Consider the following 23,912-nt stretch of genomic DNA (forward strand, 5'->3'; position numbering starts at 1 on the left):
CCATTCTCTGAGAAAAAGCTAGGGAATATCAAACATATTTTTTAACTCTGGAAAAACGCAGAGATTTCTAACTAATATCATGACTTTTATAGAATATTTTAGCCCAATGGAAGAAGTCCGTTGGAAAAAACAACCAAAACTTTGTGCTGCAAAATACACCTATAAGCCTAGCAAATCAAAAAAATGTAGAACGCCTATCCAAAGAAAGGGACACTACTGACCGAATCAGACTGACAAAACTTGTAGAAAACTTGAAGAAATTCTAGTGAGTTTTAAAATTATAACACATAATACTAAAGGACTAAATAATAACATCTTAACGAATTTTACAAGGATATCCACAATATACCTTCTTGAATTTTACAAATGTTGATTCAGTTGTCTCCATTTATAATGTCTACATGCCACAATCAAATTTTAAAGCTCTGGAATTGATTGATAAGATTACAAGGACATAGCAAATATAATACTACTTGGTGATTTTAATTGTACATTGGATTCTACACTAGATAGGTGCAATACAGCTGAAAGACGTAGTAAACTAGTCATCAAAATTAAATGTTTAGTAGAAACCTATGACTTAATTGATGTATACCGTAAAATGTTCCCCAAAAGTCAGGAAATGACATGGCAAAGTTTCTCCGATCATGACCAAAAAGCTCGACTAGACCGCTTCTACGTATCACCTACCCTATGCCCAATGGTGAAAGATATAAAGATAGTCCAAGGCCTGACAATTTCAGACCATTCACCAGTAATCTTAGAACTCGAAATTAAACAGTTAAATAGAAATAACTTAAGTGACACATGGTGCTTCAATAACTCTTTGTTAAAAATGTTTTTAAACACTTTTGGACCAACCGTTTAAAATTACTACCCCAATATGAAGAAAATATGTTACCTTGGTGGGAAAAAACCGAATTTTTATTAAAGAAACTGACAAAAGAATGTTCCTTTAACAGTAGTTTAAAACGAAAGGAAGAATCTAGACACATTTCTGAAAAATTGTTAAGCGGGACCGTTAAGTCCGAACACGAAAAAATCTCACTCCTTAAAAGACTAGAGGAACTAGAAGCTAACAAAATTGAAGGCATAATCACCCGAACCAGAAGTGAGATGAGACTAGAAGTGAAAGGCTCTAGCATTGATAGTAGATCCTGGCACGAGTGAACAAATTTGAGGATTTTATGCCGCTTCCATCCCTGCACCTACACTACTGAGAAAAAAATTGGTCGAGTTCCAAAAGCCTTTCCTACCCCCTTCCCCTCAACCTAAAGCGGCGAAACACGGACGCGGGTGCTTGAATCTAGTTCGGCCGTCTACCACCGCGAGCGTCTCACGTTTTGGAAGGAAAATTCAGAAACCGCTACCAGAGGGCCAACCGTTCTTGTGTTATCAAGAATATTCTTTTTCGCCGAGTGAAGAATTTGGTTAGCTCAGTACTTCTGGTCTCATCTCACTTCTACCCGAACGAAAATTAATGGCGCAGTCGCGTCTAAATATCCATCCAAAAAATTAATGAGAATTCAAAACAGATTCAATAGATTGTGAAGAATTTCCTTGTTTTACATCTTTTTTAGACTAAACTCTTAAATATAGCTGGAAAATAAGCAGATTGCTTCAAATCATTGTAATTCCAAAGATAGTTTATTAATAAAATATTTTTTTTAATAATTACTCTAAAATATTCAGTATTGCTTATTTTTCTAGGTAGGTTAATTTATAATTATTCTAGCCGTTCAAGTGTTCCTTTGCTTCCATTCAAAATCACGTGATCTCCTGTGGAAATTTAATGAAAGCGGTTAATTTTACCTTTTCAAAGACTACAGAAGGGAATCAATTCTAACCTGTTTTGAATGCGAGTGTGGCTCCTTCGACGCCCACAATACACGGCAAACCGTACTCTCTGGCCACAACCGCTCCTACGAAAACAACAAAGTTTTTACTGTTGCTATCGTGGTAGGTTTTCAAGTATCATTTATAACGTTTGTTGAAATATAAAATGTCTTGCCGTGAGAAATAAGACCTCCGATTTCAGTGGCGACTCCAGCCAACATGGGAAAGTATGGGCTCCATCCGATATCAGTGCTGTAAGCGATTAGAATCTCACCGGGCTAAAAATCCACAAAAACAAAAAATTGTAACAGATTGATATTAAAAATAAGAATAATTCTTTTCCAAAAAGATACTAGGGTTGCGCGAGAAACTTGTTCAAATAGTCATGCCACTAGTGTATTAATATCAGAAGTGAGATGAGACTAGAAGTGAAGGGCTCTAGCATTGATAGTAGATCCTGGCACTAGTGAACAAATTTGAGGATTTTATGCCACCGCTTCCATCGCACCTACACTAGAGAGAAAAAAATTGGTCGAGTACCAAAAACATTTCCTACCCCCTTCCCCTCAACCTAAAGCCACGGAACACGGACGCTGGTGCTTGAATCTAGTTCGGCCGTCTACCACCGCGAGCGTCTCACGTTTTGGAGGGAAAATTCGGAAAACGCTGGTAGAGGGCCAACCGTTCTTGTGTTATCAAGAATATTCACTTTCGCCGAGTGAAGAATTTGGTTAGCTCAGTACTTTTGGTCTCATCTCACTTCTGTTAATATTAAGATACCTTGATATCGGCCGCTTCCTCTAACGTAGTGGCCACTCTGGCTGGTCCTTCAGCGATGCCGTTACTAACTGGCACTCCTGCATTGTGTTAAGTAAAAGCAAGATAGATTTAATTTTAGAAGTAGGAATGGAGAACAGATCGTTAATGTGGGCGCGCGTCAAAGTCCCGGTTCCCCTTCCACGGGACGGAGGGGGGTATGAAAGATGAGGCGGGAAGGTCATAGCGACAGAGGTAAAAAGGAATTACGTCATTATTTTTCGCCGTCCTCGTCAACAACGTCATGAAAACACAGTTTTAGTGAGCCAATAAGATAATTTAAACTTTTTGTTACGTGTTGGAAGAAGGGGCTCTATACTGGGCTACGAGTTGGACTGAAGTAAATACAAACCGTTTTCCATTCCTGCTTCTAAAATTACATCTATCCCTGGCAGCACGTAGAATACACAATATTATTGGTGCCATCTACCGGGTATAAGCTTAATTTATTGAAATTTCAAAATTCGCTTGTTCTTATCGGAATTAGCTAGAGCAAGCTGCGCTTGAGTACGTGAGAAATTTAACAGCGAAAACGGGTCTAACACCAATGAGGTATGACAACATTCAAGAAAACCTAATTTAAATCACCTTTTGCCAAATAGGATCCGGTTTTTGCAACATGATTTTCGTAATTTACCTAAAACACAAGACACAATTCAATAACTTTTCACTTGTTCAATCTTAATAATTAATTTTTCTCACCGCTCTAGGAATTCCATTCATTATTTCTGGATAGACGACCTTATCCATGAGGGGCAAAACGTTTCTTCTTCTAATCGCTCTAAATAAATAATTTTATTTACTAAATTAAGTTATCTTTCGATTATTACGTCTGTGGCTGCGTCCGAACTAATTTTACAGCTGATAAATTGCCTGATCTATCAAATACGGGACTAAAACTTTTAATAATTCAATTAATTCGACATAACGGCAATGTTTTAGTGAGTTATCCTGATGTTTTACGCACATATTTTAACACAATAAATCAATAAAAAATAACTTGTTGCTTGACTCCATTAAAAGAAACTAAAACTGGAAATAGAAGGTTCTGCCTTGAACCGGATGCGATGTCAAAACCTTAAAGGTATAGAGAACACATTTCATACCAGTACTATTTTCTCTGATTTGACTTTAAAAAATTTAGTCTTAGTGTTTAAAACCCTATTCGGATGCAGCCTACATTTTTAACAGGACATCTGCACGAAAGACAATATAGTAAACAATGATTTGTACTTTTGTATGAGAAGGGGCGATCTGGTTTTGATCAGGTAGTCAAGTTCGACGTGAGTCAGGTAATAAATCAATTCGGCGTCGGGCAGTCGTCCTTCTCGTACCATCAACTGGGCCAACTCTCTGTATGCCTTACGCACCGCGTCAAACGTTTTGATCATTATGGACTAAAAAGAGTAAAAATTATAACAATTGTTATCACATGCACATTATAATTAGTCAAAATAAATTTAAAGCTAAATATTTCCCTCTGACAAACAAAAGTTGCGCTTTGGACTGATCGATAACATAAGTATAGTCACTTTCACTATAAAAAAAGCCTTCATTTAATTGCCACAGGGTTTAAATTTCAGGAAATATTTCCAGAAATTAAATGCCTTTTTTTTTCAATTACTAAACATTTCGAAACCTTTTAAAACTTTCTAATAGATGGCAGCACATTTATCAAAATAATTAAACGCAAAATCAATATAAAATACGCTTTATGTGCGGGATTTATGTCCTTTTAACTTAACATTACGAAACTATAACTTTAAATTAACAATATTCTTTAAGCTAAAATCCAATTTTGAGCGTCATTTTTAGTTGTAAATCTGTATTTGAATACGGTCTTATTGATTTTACTACGTAATAGATCAACTCACGAGTGGTATGGAATCTTAGCAAATAAATGGAATACGGAATTACTTTAGGATCTACAAGTGAATGATTACACACCTTCTTCGAATCATATACAGTATAATTCAAGTAATTGTCTAAAGTTGCGAAGCATCTATCAATACGCGAGGTAAAAAGGACTTACTTTGGAGGTTTCTCGCATTCCGACAGCTCCCCTACAGAGAGGAATAACTACTCGAAGAATTAGTCTAAATTGAAATGAAATAATATAATATAATAAAAAATAACAAAGTGGTTTAGAAATATGAAGATACGCTTACTTGTTTTTCCTAGATAGGGGAACGGACAAATTCGACAGAGTTTCCGAAATGGACATCGGCTTCTTTTCGGATTTCTCGCCCCCTCGACCCACCATTTCCTTAAAATAAGTTAATGTTACTTTAAAATTTTCCTAATATCACTAGAGGATGCTTTTCTCATATTTCCCATAAATGGTTTTAATTGAAATTAAATTACCTGCAAAGTCTTGATCAAAGGCTCTGGATCGGTTCCCCAAGGATTCCTTTGCATGTCAAACTAAACCATAAACAATTATAGTAAATTTCTACATTCATTTCGTAGACTGACTATATTAAAAAGAATTTAAGAAGAAATTATGATCTTTCGCATGAACTTTCATGGACTGACTATTTGGTATATTTTAAACGCGACCAATGACTATTTTCCAGCACTTATTACCTCCTTGTAGCCTCGGTGACCGTGGTTTTGTAGAAATTCCCTGAAACTGTCTCCAGCGTCACCGCTGTCACTCAACAAGAGCTTCAGAGCTTCCTGTACAATAGAAAACAATCACAATTTTTAAACACAGTAGAGTTTAAGAAATCTAAATCTATTAAAACTCTTCAACAATTGGACATAACAATATTGATGAGAATCATACCTTCGTTCCAAGTTCTTTGAATTTCTTCGCCAGACTGGACTTCTCAATGATCGTTGATAGTTTCTAAATAAATCATCAGAATTCATTTGCAAAATTATTCACATATAAAGTTTAATAATGGTATAATGCGTAAGTATGTGTAAGGAGCGTATTGTACAGGATATGTCCATGCCAACAAAACAAAAACGTGATTCAATGTAATAACAAACATGAAATATTTATAAGTAACGCCACAACATAGGAGAGAGCTAGATCTAGAAATGGTTATGGAACACGAAAGATTTTTCGGAGCGCTCTCAGAGCATGAGTCGAAGCCAAGACTTAACTTTTTTAAAGTCTGGATTCTACCAAAGCCAAAGTGAAACAATCAAGGAAAAATAACACACGCGTCTTATAGTTTGCCACATTGATTCTTACCTCGAGGGCTGATGGAACGTCGGCGCTTTCAATTTCGCCACATGAACCCAAAAAGTACGCGAAATCTCTGTACACCTTCTCGCCCCAACCTAAATACGTATCATACATATTAATTACTTTTATTAGCTTAATCTTACGAACAAACCTTTGTTTCCTTCAACCAAATTGGAAAGAACAACCATGTTGTAGAGAGAGGAAGCCAGAGAAGAAGTGCTATGCTGGCCGATGATGGGTATGAGATTGAGGAGTTGATGCCATAATTCATCGTGGGCTTCTTTAGACGCGCTGCATTTTGAGATATCAATCGTGGCATTCCAATTTTTCTCACGATGTTGTTGTAGTTTAGAGCGGCACGTAATCAGATCCTATTAGTAAATAACTACCGTTAAAGAAGGTGAGCGAGTAAGGTGAATGACTATTCACAAATTAGTGAAATTTTCATTTCTCCATCATCCTTGAAACATTAAGTCACAATCTCTTCAACAAAAACATTTTTTCACAATCACTTCGACAATAACATTTTTTCACAATCTCTTCGACAAAAAACATTAATTCACAATCTCTTCAACAAAAGCATTAATTCAAAATCTCTTCAACAAAAACAGTATGGCTAATAATCTTCTACTTCCTGTTTTCCAATAAAAATCACATCTATTTTTATCTAAAGTGTTGGAAAATAGGCCTTAGCTTACTGCACTTGCTTTCTCATTTGGTCAAGTGGAAGTTAAAACAAATATCGGCTTATGTTTCACGCAGGCTAAACATCTAATCTTTCCAGAATCAGTCACTAATGAAAGGGTGGAGACAAATCAAGCCTTTGCTAAGCAGAAGGGGTACTCAGCTCCTCAACTATGGGAGATTCTAGTGTTTGAACTAAACCACAGACGTTGTATACCGAAATTCTGGGAAACGTGGCAATTACTAAAAACCTATCCCATTCCCAGTATCCGCGTTATGTAATTTTTGAATAGCTCCCGAATGAGTACTTACGCCTAGAATGTAGAGAGTTTGTTTAAAGGTGGAATTGGGCGGATAGTACTGATTCCTCTTAGCAGCCGTCGCGAACATTTTGTCGTCTTCAAGAAGACGCCCGAATAAAGACACCAATTGGCAATCCGTTATCATTGAGGGCTCGCCGTGATAGTAACGTAATACCATCTGAAAAGTTCCGAAGGAATGTGTTAATGGTTGAATAACACAAGTACTCGAAAGTGCGTAAAATTATTATCGTGCATGAAACAGAAGCTGGATGACGAAAAATTTTCAAGCAAAGTAATTTTAAACACAACAGGAAGGCAATTTCGCGTTTAAAACCGTTACGACGGTATACTGACATCGTAAATACTGAAAAGGTTATGGTTTTCAAATCTGGCTCCTCCTCGCATGTAATAAGTATCGTTCATCATTCCTTCCTTCATTCTCTTAGAGAAATGCCACTAGAAAAAAATGAAAGAAATTCCTTTATCTTTTAATTGCCAAATAAAGCTTGTTTAAAACTCTAAAATAATGGTGAATATATAGGCGCGTTCAGTAACGAACAACGGAGCTTCTTGAGCGCGACCTCACTACCGAACGACGTTTCAACGAAACGAATTGTTATTGGATATGACATATCTATGCTCGAAGGAGCTAATCGCGTTTAGACTCCGGTGCCAATTACCGAACGAGCCCGTACACTGTTTTCGCAGATGTCAAAATGCAAGGGAATGAAACCTATCTGTAAAAAAGGAATTGGATACTCACAACGTTTGCAAGTACTATGGACTTCAAGATAGTAGTAACTCCAAGAAAACTCAAGGCCCCGGGCATCACTTCACTAAAATACAAGGCAATTTATAAATTACACCAATGCAGAAAGCAAGGAAAATCGACTTAGCCCAAGGAGTTGTGCAAACTCAAAGTTTTCCGAGGGCAAATTTTTTGGCCGATTATAAATGTATGACACATCCTTCTGTGAAGTTTTGTTTTTAGAGACCGAAATATTTGTTTAAAATGTGACTTTATAGCTTAGATTAAAGAAGCAGAAAGCAGTAATGTGCCACACGGAATCATAACGTTTTGGGAAACACTGACTTACGTAAAAAGATTGGCATAAATTACGTTTAAGAAAATAATCTTTAGTCAAACAAAAACTAATAGATGTCCGTACAAGCTCCTCAAAACATGAGTCGACCTTCTCTGGTTGGTTTTACCCTTTATTTCACCAAATCATATTTGAAATTTCGTTTAAAATACTTACGCGATGTTACAAGTAGAAAGTATCTCTATTTCCGATCGCAAGGCATTATCCAGTTCGTGTCTCAATTCGAAATTGGTCTCTTTGTCTAGTGTAGTGATTGGTCGAGCCTAAATAAAGCAAGAAAATAATACGGTTAACTAGCTTTATGAGAACACATATTATAAACTTGAGGTATGGCATACCTGAAGGAGGTACATGATGTCTTTATGAATTCCCCATTCAATATCCAATGGACAACCGTATGCCTCTTCAATCTGAGTCGTAAGTTACCGAGTAAAGTTTAAATCATAGAAAAGTATTTTCAATTTAATGCAAGTGTTTACAGTTATGCCGATGGACGCCAAAGTTTTGGCCTGATCTTGGGAAATGCAAGAATCTTTGGCTCGTTCCGAGGAAACCTCTTCTTCCACTACTCCACCAGACTCTACGCAGAATACAACAAATACCCAGGGCCATTAATAGCTACTAGCAAATAAGAAGGGCCGATGAAAATTCTGTTCGTGCCATTCTAACGCTTTATGATTGGTCACAAAGGTTTATCATTACAAGTGGAAATGACGAGAAAGGAGTTTCCGGTGTTACTTGTACTTTACATTGGTACCACAGAAAATCTTTCATAAATTTCAGGAATTATGAACATTCACAATTCGATAATTTCTCAATTTGATCGTATTGCGTGGTTCATATAAGTAATGCTAGGGGAAGACTAATATTTGAAGGGGCAGTTCTTAAGGTTGGGAGGGAGGTGAGCCTGTAGCCTTTAAGTCCGTTTAGAACGTCCGATTCTGGACCCCCAGTAACATTTGGCATTTTAATTAACCCCTAAATAGTTTAGCTAGAATATGAATCATTTAAACTCGACACATACCTGACATAACAATCTGGAAATTCTTTTTGCCAACTTGGAATTCAATATGTCCAGTTAATCCTTCTTCGTTACGCTCCAAGACCACCGTGTCCGGTTCGGCGCTGGCAGACACTACGCTCTGTACAAAAACAGAGACATTTTAAAAGTGAAATCAAAACTTACTTCCTAGCAGAACACTTACCTCTCCGATGCCATAGTTGGCCGTGATGGTTATGTTTTTGGGACTTCCCGTGACTGGATCACGTGTGAACATGACGCCAGCGATATCGGCTGGAACCATTTCGTGAATAACGACGGCCATTGGTGAATCAATCACTTGGCCATTTTGTCTACATTTCGATATAATAAAAATTGCCATAAACGGTATCGTTACACTAAAGACAACTTCACTTTGAATTGTGATTAACTAATAACCTATTCCATTTACTACTCTAGGGACGCTCAAAAAAATTTAGTGTGTTTCATTTATGGATCTAGTTCAACTAGCGCTCGGATTTCCGTTAAATTCCATTTACAGAACACTCGGATTTTCGAGATGTGCTCGAATTTACTGATCTGAATAGAAAGACAGATCAGTAAAGCCGATTTCTCACTATATCTGTTGACACGTTATGGTGAGAAATAACATTTTTTAAAGCAGCTCAGGAAAATGATGTGTATTTCATTTCCAGCGCATTTTGAAATTAAGGATCTTGGCGCCTTCCTTAAGATTTTATGACGCAAATCGCGAGCAATCTCAGAGCAGGTAAAATGGAATTCGTTAAAGGAATACAACGCCTTGCATTTCAAAGTGAAATTATTTGTAGCTAGAAAGCAATCGAACCTTTTATACTCGACAGCGATGAAGGAAAACTGAGATGCCCAACATTTCATAACACTTGTAAATATCTACATTTACACTAAAATTGTTTATGATATATATTTAAAAAGAGTTAAAGAATGCATTAACCTCTTGTAGTCCAGTGACTCCCAAGTAAGTGGTCATTTGTCCAGCCGCCGAAAGTTCTTCCGAATCTTCACCTGCAAATATTAATCACATGCAGTTTAAGATTCGATTCACAATGTTATCTTTTCAAATAATGCACAATACATTACCTGCAGCGGATGATCGGACGGCAAACCTCATCTTAAGATAATCGTTGTGAAATTCTTGGTACAAGAGATTTTCCAATTCAGTTTTGATGACGTCAGGTAACTCAATCGCTTCGATTTCTTTAACAACTCTATTTTTAAAAAACCAAAATACAAATAAAATTAACAAAACTATTTCATATTGAGTAAGAAGGTTTAAATTTACTTCGAGCATGTTTCCTTCAATTTTGATAAATTGTGGCTATAGAAGAAAAAAAAATTATCAAGTGTAAATGTAAGAAATTTACCATTACAGCAATGGGAAGGGCCAGACTTCAATGTTACCGCAAACATGTGATAGTTATGATAATTCTTTTGAATTGAACTTACTAAGCAGTTTTTTCGATCTCGCTAACAAGTGATTTGATGTTGGTAAGGCTTTGCAGAGTACGATATGCGTTGGTGGTTAACACTATACCAGTAGGCACCCGGAACTAAAATATCAATATTCGAAATTTATTTTATTATTAGCTCGCTTACACTTAGCCCCAAGATAATAATACAACTCGACGGACTAAAAGTAACTCGTGACATAGATCTTGAATATTCAAGATGAGGTGTCCAACCGAGGGAAACTGATTACCATCAGCCGTCAAAGAGAAGCTGGTTCCTTGTAGTTGTATTATTACCTTATGACTTTGTTTAAAAGAAAGATACCGATAAGTTTTGTCGCATCTTTTTCGACAAGATGATTAAGTTGGTGAGAGATGAGCCTTTGCCTCCGCTGACTTCACTTAAGGATCCATTCCTGTTGGACAGGCTTAGAACGAGATCTCCACTCTGAGCCGCTACAATCAACAACCAAAAGAAAAAGGTTCAATTTCTGCTGCGGGGACGGATTGGAGTTCATCTTACGAGAAATCGAACGTCTGAGACTGGGCCTCTTCAAAGAGTTCGACACCGCGTGTTCACGTTCCCTGAAATTTACATGAACATTGTCATTAATTTTTAAATTTAACCAACAAGTAAATCTATTTAACTAAATTGAAGCAAAATTGCGGTCCTTCATAGGCAGTAATCTTGCTAGAGCAATAGAGAGCTCTTAATTATGCATAGAATTCAGGCAATTCCCTTAACACCGTGCCATTACAACATTGATATCAAAAGAAGTGAGAAGCATAGAGGCATTAAATAGGAGAATTAACTTCTCCCTAAGAAATGCTAGATTTCCTCTTTAAGGCAGCAAACCCGTCACATGCTTAAAACCACATGCTATATTCCTATATTCCTAAGTTCATAAGATATGTTCCTTAAGTTTCTCACTGGTCACTGAGAGCTTGTCATTGAAGTGACGTATGTCATAGAAACCTAGTGTATTCAACTCTGGCGTCGTTCTCAAACTAGCTTGAGCCGTAAGTCTCTAACATTACGAAGGCTGTCGGACTTATGGAACATATCCTATAAACTTATGCTATATCCAAAGTATCAATAACCAAGTAGGGTCAACTACGATAACTCAAATTGGTTGCCTTTGTTTGGCAATTGTACATCCCTTTTCTAGGTCCGAGTATAAGAACAGTATTTCAAGTAGTCAGACTGACTGTTTTTAGCAAAAGGGCTTGCCTTGTGCGTGACACTCATAAACTCCAAGTCTTTCGCTTCACCAACCCTAGATGTCGCCTTTTAGTCAATTACCAATATTTAGCGGAGAGTTTTGCGTCAATTTATGTATTCATTGAATTGCTAAGCTAAATAATAGTATTGTGTCAATTACCTGCTGAATTCCAGAACTAAAGCGTGTCCATCCTCTTCGTTGTCGAGTCGAAGTGTCGTAAATGACACATTGGTGGTACTTCCTACCAGGTCGCCATTTTTCATCGTCAGGACATCGTTTGTCCCACGAATCTCGAAGAGACGTGAAAACGGTCCTAGAACGATTAAGTTTTATGACTTGACTTGGTACGAATAGGTTGGCTTGATTAGTGTTTTTACCTCTCTGGACTGTTATTACATCCGCTTGTTCCGCTGCCGACGTTGACACACGACAACTTCGAACTGGACCACCCAGTCCGTTAGAAAAAATTATAAAACCGTATTTTAACCTTTAAAAGAAATATAAAAAGTTTTTAATACATTAATAAATAATAAAAAATAAAACAAGACGTTGAAATTTTATAATTGCAAATTGTAATTGAAAATGAGGCCAAATGCAACATTGACTTGCTACAAAGTTGCCAGACATTTTCAATTTCAAAATTTTTTGACATTATCAGGTTTTTCCTGACAGTCTAAAGTCTTATTCCATGATCAGTAGCTAGTCAGAGTGTTATAAAGTCATGGTACTAGAAATGACTAGTACCATGAACGATGTGTGTGGACGAAAGGGGCAGGGCATACTAGTTTTTTTTACGTCAACCTCATAGCCTTCATCGTATCATAAATGTTTTAAATTAAAAGTTACTTACGCGTCTTGTTGCGATGGAAATTTGATCTCTCCGTAATTTAAAAACTCTCCAGTCTATGAAGACGAAAGATGTCTTAAAATCAACGCCAAGAACATTTGTTATCCGAAACGAGCCGGAATGAGTTGCACTTACTTTGGCGTACGCGAAGACTTCCCGAGTTCGCACTGGAGAACTTGGATCGCACGTGTCTGTTATAATTAAATATTGAAAATGTACATGTGCGATGTTAATGCTATACTAAACCGATCGTTTGATTTTCAGTTGGAAAAGGTCTTTTTATAAAATTTTAAAGAACTTTTCATAAATATTTAAAAAATTGGTTGGATTTTTGTTCTATAGCGTACATTCGCAATTCGTTAATTACCGAATTTGATTAATAAATAGTGTATGTTTTATATCAGTAACAGCACAAGTTCATATGATAAGTTCCATAAGTTTGTTACTGGTAGGTGAAACGTCATAGATTCTCGTCAAGAAAAGAAATTTAGAGGATACTGACCCAATGACCTTTTCCTGGCACCCCACAAATACAATTCAATTTCAGGGCCATCGCTGGTCATATCTTGTAAGGTTCCGAATATGGTACCAGACTGCACCACCTGATCTAGATACGGCATGCATCTGCACAAATCTTCAAGTTAATGGCAAGAAATTGATTTTCAATTTTAAAGTTAGATTACCGCTTTTCTATGTTCTGCCACTTTTCTTGTTTGGCTAAATATTCGGTCCACAGTTTCGGATGAATGTCATTCAGGAAATCGAAAGGTTGCGAACAAACGGCCCACCTTTTTGTCAAAGTAATAATTATATCAAAGTAACAAGCTAAGTTTAGACAATTTGTACCTACAGAAACGAAAATTTGACGTGATGTAGTTCTTTATTTTGTCCATCAGGAGAAGATTTCCTAAAAAACATTTATACTTTACAAAATGATAAATAGAGACAAGAAGTTTGTTCGCCTGTCTCTTAGGAACAATTACTCTTTCAGTTGAGGAAAATTAGTGTAGGCAAGGTCACAACATATCTCTGTATTTCGTAATTTTTTCTATTTGTGATTCCTTCCCATAATCAATTCTTATATCAATGGTAAATTTCCTATTTTTCTAAAACCATTTAAAGGGTTTGCTGTGGTCACCGAAGGAAGGTAGGTGTACGCAAGAAGTGATATCTAGTTTATTAGGGAGAAAGTATAAGTTCGCCACTTTTCCAGCTTTATCTCCAACCCAAACGTAGGTCCGGAGTTAATCCCCGCCTCTAAATTACAAACAGGATCTCATTGGTTCTTGAAAACTCACGTCAGCGCTACGCGAATGATGACGAAAATTACGTGTTTCCCGACTGAGGAGAGGCGAAATAGCCCGGTGGGCTCCTTTTACGTCCCCATTGTATTTTGAAAAGGGGACTGGGATCATGGCGCGCAAATACTTAGGCATCTTATACCTTCTGCCTAATAAACTAGGTATCACTTCTTGGTGTACGTGCCCAAAGTAATTTTCACAACTTATTTACATTCATTGTAAATAATTAATCGACTTTTCATAGTTCAGTATGAGTGAAGTAAAGGAATGAGAGTGCCGCGTGTACCTGAGAAATCCGTTGTACGAAATCCTCCAGCTTCTTAGAGCAAGAAGGCACCGGATTCTCAAAGCACCGGAAACAAAACAGTCTTCGGTAGTCTTGGGTTCGACGGTGAATTCCTCCTTTGGTAACTCGTACACCGTCCCATCGTCCAACTTCAAGTACAACCAGGCGCTACTTAAGCCGTCGCTATTACGCGAAACACGAACCAAGAAACGAGGCCCATCGGGTTTAGTGCACCCACCATAGAACAAAATATTGTCCGTTTGCTGAAAGAAACATATGCAAAATTTTCCTATACTAAGTGTGGTCTATCTCTAGTAGTTGAATGCAAATATAAGAATGTATGAAGCGACAACGGTAATTCTTATAACTGTGTCTGGAATGAGGACCCCCACGATGTGAACCGGTACTCTAGCAAGGCTACGACCCATTGGTCCATCGTGGATGCAATAGACCAGTTTCGGTTTTGTTTTTGGAACTAACATTCCTGCAAGAGGAAAGCTGAATCTCACCAATGCAGTGACCAGAACTGTGTCAATACTTATGAGTGTGTGATGTACTGACTCTCTTCTTGTAAGCTTCTCTTACAAAAATAATGGCAACACCATAAGAATTTCCGGTGTCATGTCTACGTTTTTGTGGTAATATTTAAGACATCCGGAAATAGGTTTCACTAACCGTTCCAAGTTTGGATAGTGTTCGTCGCTTATCGAGTTTGTCCTCAATTGGTGGGATGAGAACGGACATCTTCTCCAAGCTGTCATTGCGAGTGTTGACATCGTAGACGTCAAACCTGCCCTTCACTCCTCGTTTATCGTATAAATACTTAAAGTGTATGAAGACTCGTCGCAAGCCGTCCCAAAACCCTTTAGAGAAGAACAAATTATTTAAAATGATTTTAAGCAACTCGCCTTTGACTGTAAATAGTTGAGTTACATAATTCTCGCCCTTGCAGTTACGCTATTTAAATGGTTGTTTAAAATTTGAAAAAGGCCTAACCTGATAAGGGGGAAAAAACCACGCTCAGATCATAAGTCACGCTCTGATTAGTATTGCCTACCAAACTATGATTTGTGACGTAACATTATCACTACTCCCTCCCCTTGTAACATTTAGTAACACTGGCTAAAATCCTCCCCCTTCTCGCGTCTCGATGTTACGTAATTCGGGAACAGCCCCTTACTCAATCACTCAAATAGAACCTTTTCAAAAATGGGGTTACAATAAAAACTGGTGTTTGACCACCTTCTTGTTAAAAACCGGTGTTTGACCACCTTCTTGTTATAAGACGTTGGACTATATGGCTTCAATAAGTAAGGACTTTGGTGGGTCGGTAAAGTTGAAGCCCTATCTAATATTTTTGGGTCCGTTCTGCCCCCTCCCCCTCGTTTGAAAAGGATGCTATTATAAATTGAAGTAACTAATAAAGCATAAGAGTGTAATGAAAGAATTGTCCTTACCGTTCTCATTTTGAAAGAGCGTCACGTATATGAAATACAGCGAATCCAATAACTTGAAATCCATTTTCATACGCGATCAATTAAGAAGTGTTTTGTAAGTTATATTTTTATTGTAGGTTAAGGTATTAACGAAAGTGATCTTGAACAAACGACTGATAAATGAAATAGAAGGATTCTAAACCCGAGTAAATCATTAAATACAAAGCTTATCAATGCTTATTCATTGTGGAGATTCCTCTTATCGGAAAACGTGGTTTATGATATAAAGATAATTTTCGAATAACACTGAGACGCCTCGAATCTCTATCTCTTACACAATAAAAACTGTAATTCCTTTCAAATTTAGAATCTACTAATTCTGAAGTTATCGATGAAATTGTTAGTATGCTGCCGTGTTTCAAAATGCTATGTAGTTTGATTTTCAGTTCATTCAGGAACGTATAGATTTTTAACAGGTCATTTTCTGCACCTTTCTGCTTGAATGAAAGGGAAGGAGTTGTGGAAACCGTCACCATTGACGTCATGCACAATGTATTTTAAACCGCGTGTCACGTGATATTGTCTCAGCTTGATTAATGCGACCTATGAGTGTCAAACGCGAATGAAAACAAGTTCTCTTTGCGTGTTGTGAACGAGTAAACCTATGGTTGACGTTTGTCCTATAAGAGAAGAATATGAGCCAATGAAACGCCAGGAAGGAGGAGGGGGCGGGTTAACAAAGATTTCATGAAGAATAAATCTTATTTATTCCTGATATTTTTTATTGGGCACTCGTAACTTTGTAAATTTTGCAAAGAACTGCAATGGCTCGATTTAATCACTTCTTGTTCATTGACTTCTGGAATTTACTCTTCAAATTAATCGCGAAGGGATGGTTTAAAATTTAAATCCTTCGTAGAAGTGATAACGAATCACTTGTAATTTAGTTAAAATAGAACAAAGGAGTGGAAAATTTCAACACCTAAAATATTAGTCTGATAAATGTGGATTGTATCAAGTTTTACTAAAATGCATTACAGAAAGTTGTTTATTTGGTTTGGCTTTATGAATTTTTAAGTGGCAAAAACAAGTTAGTTTCTTCTTGAAGCAATCATACGCTACTATCCCTTTAATGAGTTTATTTAATTAACAGAATGTCATTACCGAAACAACTACCTGACTCGTATCTTAAACTATTCATTAACTCCCAACTGTTTGTTTATTACGATCCAAAAGCAATTACCTTAGTTTATTTTACCAAATGCAAAAATAATACGTGTCTCTCGTGGGAAAATGCAATAATTTTCCGGATGTGAAACAATTGGATATAATAGGTATCAGCCGGTATGGAGTTGTAAACAGTCTTAGAATTGACGTAATATCAATGATTATCCTTATGAAAAGGGAACCATTTCAAGGGTGCGGAAAGGTCATTTTTAGGATATTTTTTGATCACGCACTAAGGCTTACAAAAGATAACATCAAGTTCGTGCGCAAAAAAGCCTTTTTTAAGTTAATAAGTAACCAGATAACAGACAAGTACATATGCGCCACGAACATTTGTTTTACCAGAGCACTGTTTTCAAAGTTGCACTGAACGCAGCCAGAATCACAAACAATGTTGACAAACTGCGCAATCGCAAAGTCTTATTTATCGACAGAAAAGTTGATTTTCTAGGATTGACCAAAGAGGGTTGAAAGAGGGGGAGTAGAAGGCTTGGCTGGAGTTGAAAGTTTACCTCCGGTGTGCGCGCGCATCTTTCTCTGCCCTCTTATTGGCTGAAATACGGTGAACCGGATATTAGGAGGAAAATATAACAAATAAATAAAAAAGAAAAGCGAGAACACCCAAAATGCCTTGCCAAAGCCGCTAGCTTCAACTCCCCCTCTTTCTACCCTCTTTGGATTTACTAAAGGCCCTTTCAGACGATACAACTTTTTCACTCATTCATATGAGTCATCTTGAGTTGAGTAAACTAGTTGGAATGTGTGAACAGAAGTTGGTTGGACAAGTTGAATTACCATCGAATTATAAATTGACCACTGAGCAATTTTTGTTGATTCATTTCATTTCCTGACACTTTCGTTTAATTGAGTTTGACCTAATTTAACTGGACAATTGGAGAATGACGTCATATTTGTCCTTTAAGAAGGTCAGGGGGGGTTATGGTTATGGGGATCGAGCCGAAAAGGCCTTAACTGCGCGGCTTTCTTTAGTAGGCATAGACGAAATTGGTTCGAAACTTTCGTCTGCGTCGTTTTCGAAAACATTTACTCTTTGTCCTGATGACTTTACTTAACAACTCGAAGGCGCAGATATTAAAAGCCATTATCCAAGTAAAAATGAGTCCGAAAAGAACCAGTTTCAGTTCGGACAGTGTGATGTAATGTTGATCGTCATCATACTCATCGTGGTGCTTTTCGACATCGTCAATGCGATTATCGTACTCCCATTTCAACATCAATCCAGAATTGATTATCATCTTCAACCTAAAGTACCACTTTAAATCTATTAAGACCATCAATAAGTTACTTGGTTTTGTTGGTCTGTGCTATCGGTGCTCTAAACTTAAGGTGAATTCTTCCATAATTTCATAAGCTTATAAGATATGTTCCACAAGTATGACGTCGCCACCTATACTTCGTAGCGCTAGAGACTTACAGCTCGAGCTAGTTCAAGAACGGCAACACTCAGTTAATTTTGCAGTCCATCTAGACCTATTTAGTCTAGCGCCCCAGACTCCAGTCACCAGGTCCTGAATCTACTTTACTTTATGACAAGCTCCAGTTTGTAACCAGTGACAAACTTATGGTATATGAAATATCCCATTACCAGTTAGCATAATTCATCGAATATGTTTTATGTTACAGAAAAGGCATATAGATTAACAATGTTAAAACGGCGACCTTTGAGGTCAAAGGGTAAATATGACTTTTACCCCGTGTTCTAATATATCAAAATTTGGGCACGGTGGAAAACGAACACGCAGTTGTAATTGCTCACTTACCATTTATTGATTTCCGCTTTACAAGGTAGATCCTTGTTGAAGACAACTGCGAAGTGAATTGGAAATACGCTCTCGCTCGAGAAATGAAACAACCTCAAAGGGATATTCGCATCCAGCAAATCCTTTTGCAACCACCTTTTAGGCCAAATGAAAGCGTACTTGCGCGTCATCACCATCTTGATTCCTTCGTCCTCTGTCAAAGGTGGTACAAATCCTGGTGTCTGACTGCTTGCCGCGAAAATCTTCAAGATTTCTACTTTCGACGACTGAAATTGATTAAGAGCATTGTTATTATTTTTGTCATCTTACTAATTTTATTATTACTATTTTGTTTCAATGTTTAATAAACAACTTAATTTGAAATTCATTTACCATGAGTGCTTCTTGATCGCTTGTGCCTCTAGCACCACTGATGATATAGTTTTTCTTGCAAATAGCGTTGACCATGTCTTCTAGGGTGTCGATGGGTTTAGTCACGGGGGCGTGGTTGGTATTCGCGGTCAAATAACACTCGTACAGTGTCGACAAGCAGCCGCAACAGAAGGTCAACAGCAGAACCAACAAAACCGACAATCTTTTCAATTCGTTTCGAGGTTTTGCGGACGCTAGAACACATTTTTAAGATTAACGTCAAAGTGCAAATAATAACAGAAAGTCTAGACTCTAGAACAGAATGGTTTCTCTGCGAAATTCTTCAATTTCAGTGTTTTCGAAAGTTTTCAAAGCTGTGGGTTTAACATCTTTTGCCTACTATAAATATTTCATATTCCATGTTCCATATTCCAAAATTTTGGGCTAGAGCGTGTGCTCAAAACTGCCAACGCAACTCTAGACTTTCTGTAAGTGTTAATAATGGTTCTTTTGGTAAGGAACCTTGCGAGAGAGCGAATTGAAGTATAATCCACATATTTAAGTAGTTTTCCAGTTTAACTAACTTGAGCATTTTGACACATAAAATGAAAATAGCCAGAAATAGTAGATAACATATCCAGACCTGTAATATTAAAAAAAAGGAAATTGAATGCGTAAAATTAACTAGAAATACACACTAAAGGAGCTGAATTGGTTCAATCAAACATGACGGAGTAGAGAAAATGTGGGTTTGCAAAATGTTTTATTAAATTCAGAAAAAATGTTTGTTTGCTTGTTCTTAATGCACGGTCACATTTCGTAACCGAATTTCAACAAAGTTCATGTTTGATTTCAGTTACAAAATAGAAGTTTTGAGACGTTTTCGGGACTGTGGTGAACCCTAGCCATTGATAAGAAAACGTCCTATTCAAAACCCCGTAGCATTAACCTCTAATTAAACAAACCATTATTTAAATTAAAAGTTGAGGAAAATTGTTAGGTTCAAAGTAAAAACCACCTCACGCAGATTTCACACTAATGAGCGCAAAACAAACAAGCGCTTTGACCTTTTGTGATTTCCCTTCTCTTAGAACAAAACAATGTGCGATTATTATGACATACTTTCGTTTCCAAAGGAGAGCTGATGAACGTATTGCTGAATTTATATTTTCCCGGCTTACTGGTGACAAAAGCAACGTCATCTTGAAGATAAATGTTAGAGAAATTAACGTATTTAGCTCTCTGCTCCGTTGGTGAAACTGTAGAAATTGCAATATCCGCTTCCTATTTGAAAAGAAACGAACAGGTTAACTTCCGAATAATGTTATTATATCGGTAGGTTGATTAAGATTAGTTACCTTCCTCGCTACCATTCCAATTAATCCGGTACAACTGCCATTTGCGCATGCGCCCCATTGCTTATCAGCCGCAGTCACGATCTTGTATCTATCAAAGACACTGGCTTAGAAATAGTGGTCTTGGCATAGAACCTAGCTTCAAGTAATCTAACGCAGTGTTGGTGAGGAAAGAACTTTTTTTTTGATAATTTGACACATAAAACTTATGCTATTACTGGAAAGCCATCTTGCGTGAAAGAACTTTCAGAATTTCGAAATCTCTTCCTTGATATGGCCATTCCCCTCCTTTCGAATTTGCCAGGAATTGAAAGGCGTAATGCTATATTGAAACGTGGATCATTAGCAGTCGGGGATAATTAGGTAAAATCGGGATTCCCACTCACATTATTAGCGGCGACGGTTAACGTGTTATTTGCGCACAACTTCATGCTTGATTATCTAAAGTGGAACAGAGATGAAATACGGTTCAAGAAAATAGTTATTGTACTATAAATATTTGGTTGAGAAAATTGGTTAAGGTTAAACAAAACCTAGTGTCGCGACATATTACTGTGGAGTGAGATTTAAAAAAAAACTAAAAAAGAAAATATGATTCAAAGATAAAACGTCGAGAAGTGATATCTAGTTTACTAGGGAGAAGGTATAAGTTCGCCACATTTCCAGCTTTATCTCCAGTCCAAACGTAGCCTGTCCGGAGTTAATCCCCGCCGCCTCTAAATTACAACTGGCATCTCATTGGTTCTTGAAAACTCACGTCAGCGCGACGCGAATGACGAAAATTACTTGTATTTTCCGACTGAGGAAAGGCGAAATAGCCCTTTTACGTCCCCCCTGGTATTTTGAAAAGGGGGACTGGGACTATGGCGCGCGAATACTTAGGCATCTTATACCTTCTCCCTAATAAACTAGAAAAAAATTTTGATTTCAGGTGGTAGTTTTAAGTCTATTATTGATCTACAAATAGCACCACTATCTCGAGAAGTTTCACCTCGTATAACACAGACTACACAGGCCAAGTAACAATCTTATTTTCATCAAACATTTTGATGGTACATGGCAAAGACAATAGTAGAAAGTTTTCACAAAAATGTTCTCTGAAATCCAAATGAATCATTTTCTTGAAGAGATGTGACTTGTCCCAAAAAATCCCTCATGATTGTTAGGAAAGGTTTCGTTTGCACATTAAAATACAAAAAGACAGTATTTTCCGTAACATTAAAGAATCAGCGTTGGCACCTTCACTTACTGTTTCCGATATGTACACTATGTTGGCTCTAATTGGTCCAAACAAGTGCTGGTTTTCAAATGTTCTACCAACACCATCGCGGGCTTTTTAAACAAATTGTTTTCCTCCGATTATAACATTCTCGCTACCATGAATTCGAATTGTTTTTAGTGACAATTGAAAAGTTTCTTTAATCATGCATCACAGTTAAGCGAGAAAGCGTTAAAATGAATAACCCTTTGGCATAGCTCTTCAAACAATTTATACTTGCTGAGCCACACAAGCTAGTTTGTCATTCTAACCATTGTAACCGTTTCAATCTACAACACGGAACTTTAACTGCAGATCTTGATCGATACGAAAGTGCGTGTTACGTTTTATAAGTAGATTTATTTAATAAAAAGAAGCATAATAATAAACTGTTTCGGCCCAGCTGCCAGCGGGAAGGTAAGTCCAATATGAAATAGAATTGTGCAAAATTCGGTTATATATATGCAAATTTGGCACCCAAAGAAATTATCTAAAAAAACTGGTTATTTCCGAAAACAATGTCAAAGGTTTGAGGGGAAGTAATAAGTTGTGTCATAGCTGAGTAATATTTTTATTAAGTTTGAGTACCTTCGTTACTTTTTAAATTAGGCAGTGAAGTACCCGACCTCTCCGTTAAGCTGAAATTGAATATATGGCGTGATATAATTTCTTGTTCATATAATTATATTTTTGTCTTAGCCTATTATAGGCATAATCAAACCGCTAACCGAGGTGCGTTTTATATCATAAATTTGATCAACTATAAAATTCGTTTAGCTAAAGTGACCAACCAGAAAATTACTTTAGTTATATCATAAGATACGTTCCATAAGTTTGTCACTGGCTACTGAGAGCCTTGTCATGAAGTAACGTGGATCATAGATTATGGTGAGGCGCTGTCAACGGCTTAGAAATTCAGACTAAATAGGAGAAGATGGACTGCAAAATTAACCGAGAGTAGGACTTCAATTCTCGCTTCCGTCGTTCTGGAACTAGCTCTAACTGTAAGTCTCTAACTTTACGAAGTATAAAAAGTGTCATACTTATGAAACATATTTTATAAACTTATGGTATATAGGGTATTTTAGCGAATAACATGTGAGCAAAATTCCGGGTTTGTCTTATGGAATTTTTCTCTTTTGGTGTCTACCAAGCCGCTCAATAACTAATTTCTCGTCGTGGCTCGTGAAATCAATGAATGGGCAGTAGGAACTTGTGGGAATTTTTTTGCCTCGCTCCTAGCTCATTTCGGAAACTATTATTTGCTCGAAATATAATATTGAAGAGACTGGTAAGGTTTTCATACCATAGCGACATTTTAATTATATCCTAACCTTACCTATCCAAATGTTTTTCTATTCCAAAAGTATTGAGTCTCAAATAACCACACCTAACCTAACAAAATTGGTGTTCAAATAGCCAAACCTAACCTAACGAAATTGGTGTTCAAATAGCCAAACCTAACCTAACGAAATTGGTGTTCAAATAGCCAAACCTAACCTAACGAAATTGGTGTTCAAATAGCCAAACCTAACCTAACGAAATTGGTGTTCAAATAGCCAAACCTAACCTAACGAAATTGGTGTTCAAATAGCCAAACCTAACCTAACGAAATTGGTGTTCAAATAGCCAAACCTAACCTAACGAAATAGGTGTTCAAATAGCCAAACCTAACTTAACGAAATTGGTGTTCAAATAGCCAAACCTAACCTAACGAAATTGGTGTTCAAATAGCCAAACCTAACCTAACAAAATTGGTGTTCAAATAGCCAAACCTAACCTAACAAAATTGGTGTTCAAATAGCCAAACCTAACCTAACAAAATTGGTGTTCAAACAGCCAAACCTAACCTAACGAAATTGGTGTTCAAATAGCCAAACCTAACCTAACGAAATTGGTGTTCAAATAGCCAAACCTAACCTAACGAAATTGGTGTTCAAATAGCCAAACCTAACCTAACGAAATTGGTGTTCAAATAGCCAAACCTAACCTAACGAAATTGGTGTTCAAATAGCCAAACCTAACCTTACAAAATTGGTGTTCAAATAGCCAAACCTAACCTTACAAAATTGGTGTTCAAATAGCCAAACCTAACCTAATAAAATTGGTGTATAAATAACCAAACCCAACGTAACCTAATAAAATTGGTGTTCAAATAACCAAACCCAACGTAACCTAATATAACTGGTGTTCAGATAACAAAACCCAACGTAACCAAATAAAACTGGTGTTTAGATAACCAAACCCAACGTAACCTAATAAAACTGGTGTTTAGATAACCAAACCCAACGTAACCTAATAAAATTGGTGTTCAAATAACCAAACCCAACGTAACCTAATAAAACTGGTGTTTAGATAACCAAACCCAACGTAACCTAATAAAACTGGTGTTTAGATAACCAAACCCAACGTAACCTAAT

General features: G+C 37.0%; 2 protein-coding genes across 4 annotated transcripts; both read right to left on the reverse strand.

Annotated features, from left to right (window-relative positions):
• Window positions 1-1,628: 1,628 nt before the first annotated feature.
• On the reverse strand, window positions 1,629-14,845 carry LOC149647352 (uncharacterized). Its single transcript, XM_089849641.1, has 40 exons — window positions 14,760-14,845; window positions 14,642-14,709; window positions 14,453-14,568; window positions 14,085-14,389; window positions 13,348-13,404; window positions 13,181-13,285; window positions 13,000-13,121; window positions 12,633-12,688; window positions 12,501-12,553; window positions 12,028-12,137; window positions 11,810-11,963; window positions 10,951-11,012; window positions 10,753-10,883; window positions 10,426-10,529; window positions 10,262-10,297; window positions 10,060-10,187; window positions 9,914-9,984; window positions 9,788-9,852; window positions 9,146-9,293; window positions 8,965-9,082; window positions 8,420-8,520; window positions 8,279-8,350; window positions 8,097-8,203; window positions 7,601-7,673; window positions 7,192-7,293; window positions 6,848-7,015; window positions 6,003-6,222; window positions 5,858-5,946; window positions 5,441-5,503; window positions 5,239-5,331; window positions 5,017-5,076; window positions 4,821-4,918; window positions 4,685-4,748; window positions 3,886-4,049; window positions 3,355-3,433; window positions 3,241-3,289; window positions 2,617-2,693; window positions 2,012-2,114; window positions 1,848-1,922; window positions 1,629-1,779 (listed from the first exon to the last, which is right to left on the reverse strand). Exons 1-40 carry the CDS (start codon window positions 14,843-14,845, stop codon window positions 1,727-1,729), a joined length of 4,005 nt encoding a protein of 1,334 aa, XP_089705767.1. The 3' UTR covers window positions 1,629-1,726.
• Window positions 14,655-21,555, reverse strand: LOC149647353 (putative glutamate receptor). Of its 3 annotated transcripts, XM_089850202.1 has the most exons (9): window positions 21,484-21,555; window positions 20,621-20,675; window positions 20,453-20,556; window positions 20,238-20,325; window positions 20,002-20,163; window positions 19,402-19,522; window positions 18,901-19,133; window positions 18,529-18,794; window positions 16,551-18,010 (listed from the first exon to the last, which is right to left on the reverse strand). In XM_089850202.1, exons 2-9 carry the CDS (start codon window positions 20,663-20,665, stop codon window positions 17,734-17,736), a joined length of 1,296 nt encoding a protein of 431 aa, XP_089706328.1. In that variant the 5' UTR covers window positions 20,666-20,675; window positions 21,484-21,555; the 3' UTR covers window positions 16,551-17,733. The 3 variants fall into 3 exon arrangements, with proteins under 3 accessions (XP_089706329.1, XP_089706328.1, XP_089706327.1); XM_089850203.1 differs by lacking the exons at window positions 16,551-18,010; window positions 21,484-21,555 and adding an exon at window positions 14,655-14,947 and having other exon boundaries at window positions 20,621-20,805; XM_089850201.1 differs by lacking the exon at window positions 21,484-21,555 and having other exon boundaries at window positions 20,621-20,805.
• Between the last annotated feature and the right edge of the window lie 2,357 nt (window positions 21,556-23,912).

The sequence above is a fragment of the Phalangium opilio genome, unplaced genomic scaffold, assembly GCF_054372755.1.
Source record: "Phalangium opilio isolate 3A_F unplaced genomic scaffold, DU_Popi_V2 ptg000089l_1, whole genome shotgun sequence".
Taxonomy (NCBI): Eukaryota; Metazoa; Arthropoda; class Arachnida; order Opiliones; family Phalangiidae; genus Phalangium; species Phalangium opilio.

What these genes read in the sequence shown, in the direction of transcription:
- LOC149647353 (XM_089850202.1), bottom strand. Translation starts at nt 20,665, where the DNA reads ATGAAGTTGTGCGCAAATAACACGTTAACCGTCGCCGCTAATAAT. An exon ending in TCACGCAAGATGGCTTTCCA is followed by an intron (nt 20,326 to 20,452) that starts GTAATAGCATAA and finishes TGTCTTTGATAG; the next exon opens with ATACAAGATCGTGACTGCGG. An exon ending in TCAATTCGCTCTCTCGCAAG is followed by an intron (nt 19,134 to 19,401) that starts GTTCCTTACCAA and finishes AATGTGTTCTAG; the next exon opens with CGTCCGCAAAACCTCGAAAC.
- LOC149647352 (XM_089849641.1), bottom strand. Translation starts at nt 14,845, where the DNA reads ATGACAGCTTGGAGAAGATGTCCGTTCTCATCCCACCAATTGAGGACA. An exon ending in TGGCAGAACATAGAAAAGCG is followed by an intron (nt 13,122 to 13,180) that starts GTAATCTAACTT and finishes AGATTTGTGCAG; the next exon opens with ATGCATGCCGTATCTAGATC. An exon ending in GAATGCGAGAAACCTCCAAA is followed by an intron (nt 4,050 to 4,684) that starts GTAAGTCCTTTT and finishes TACTCTTTTTAG; the next exon opens with TCCATAATGATCAAAACGTT.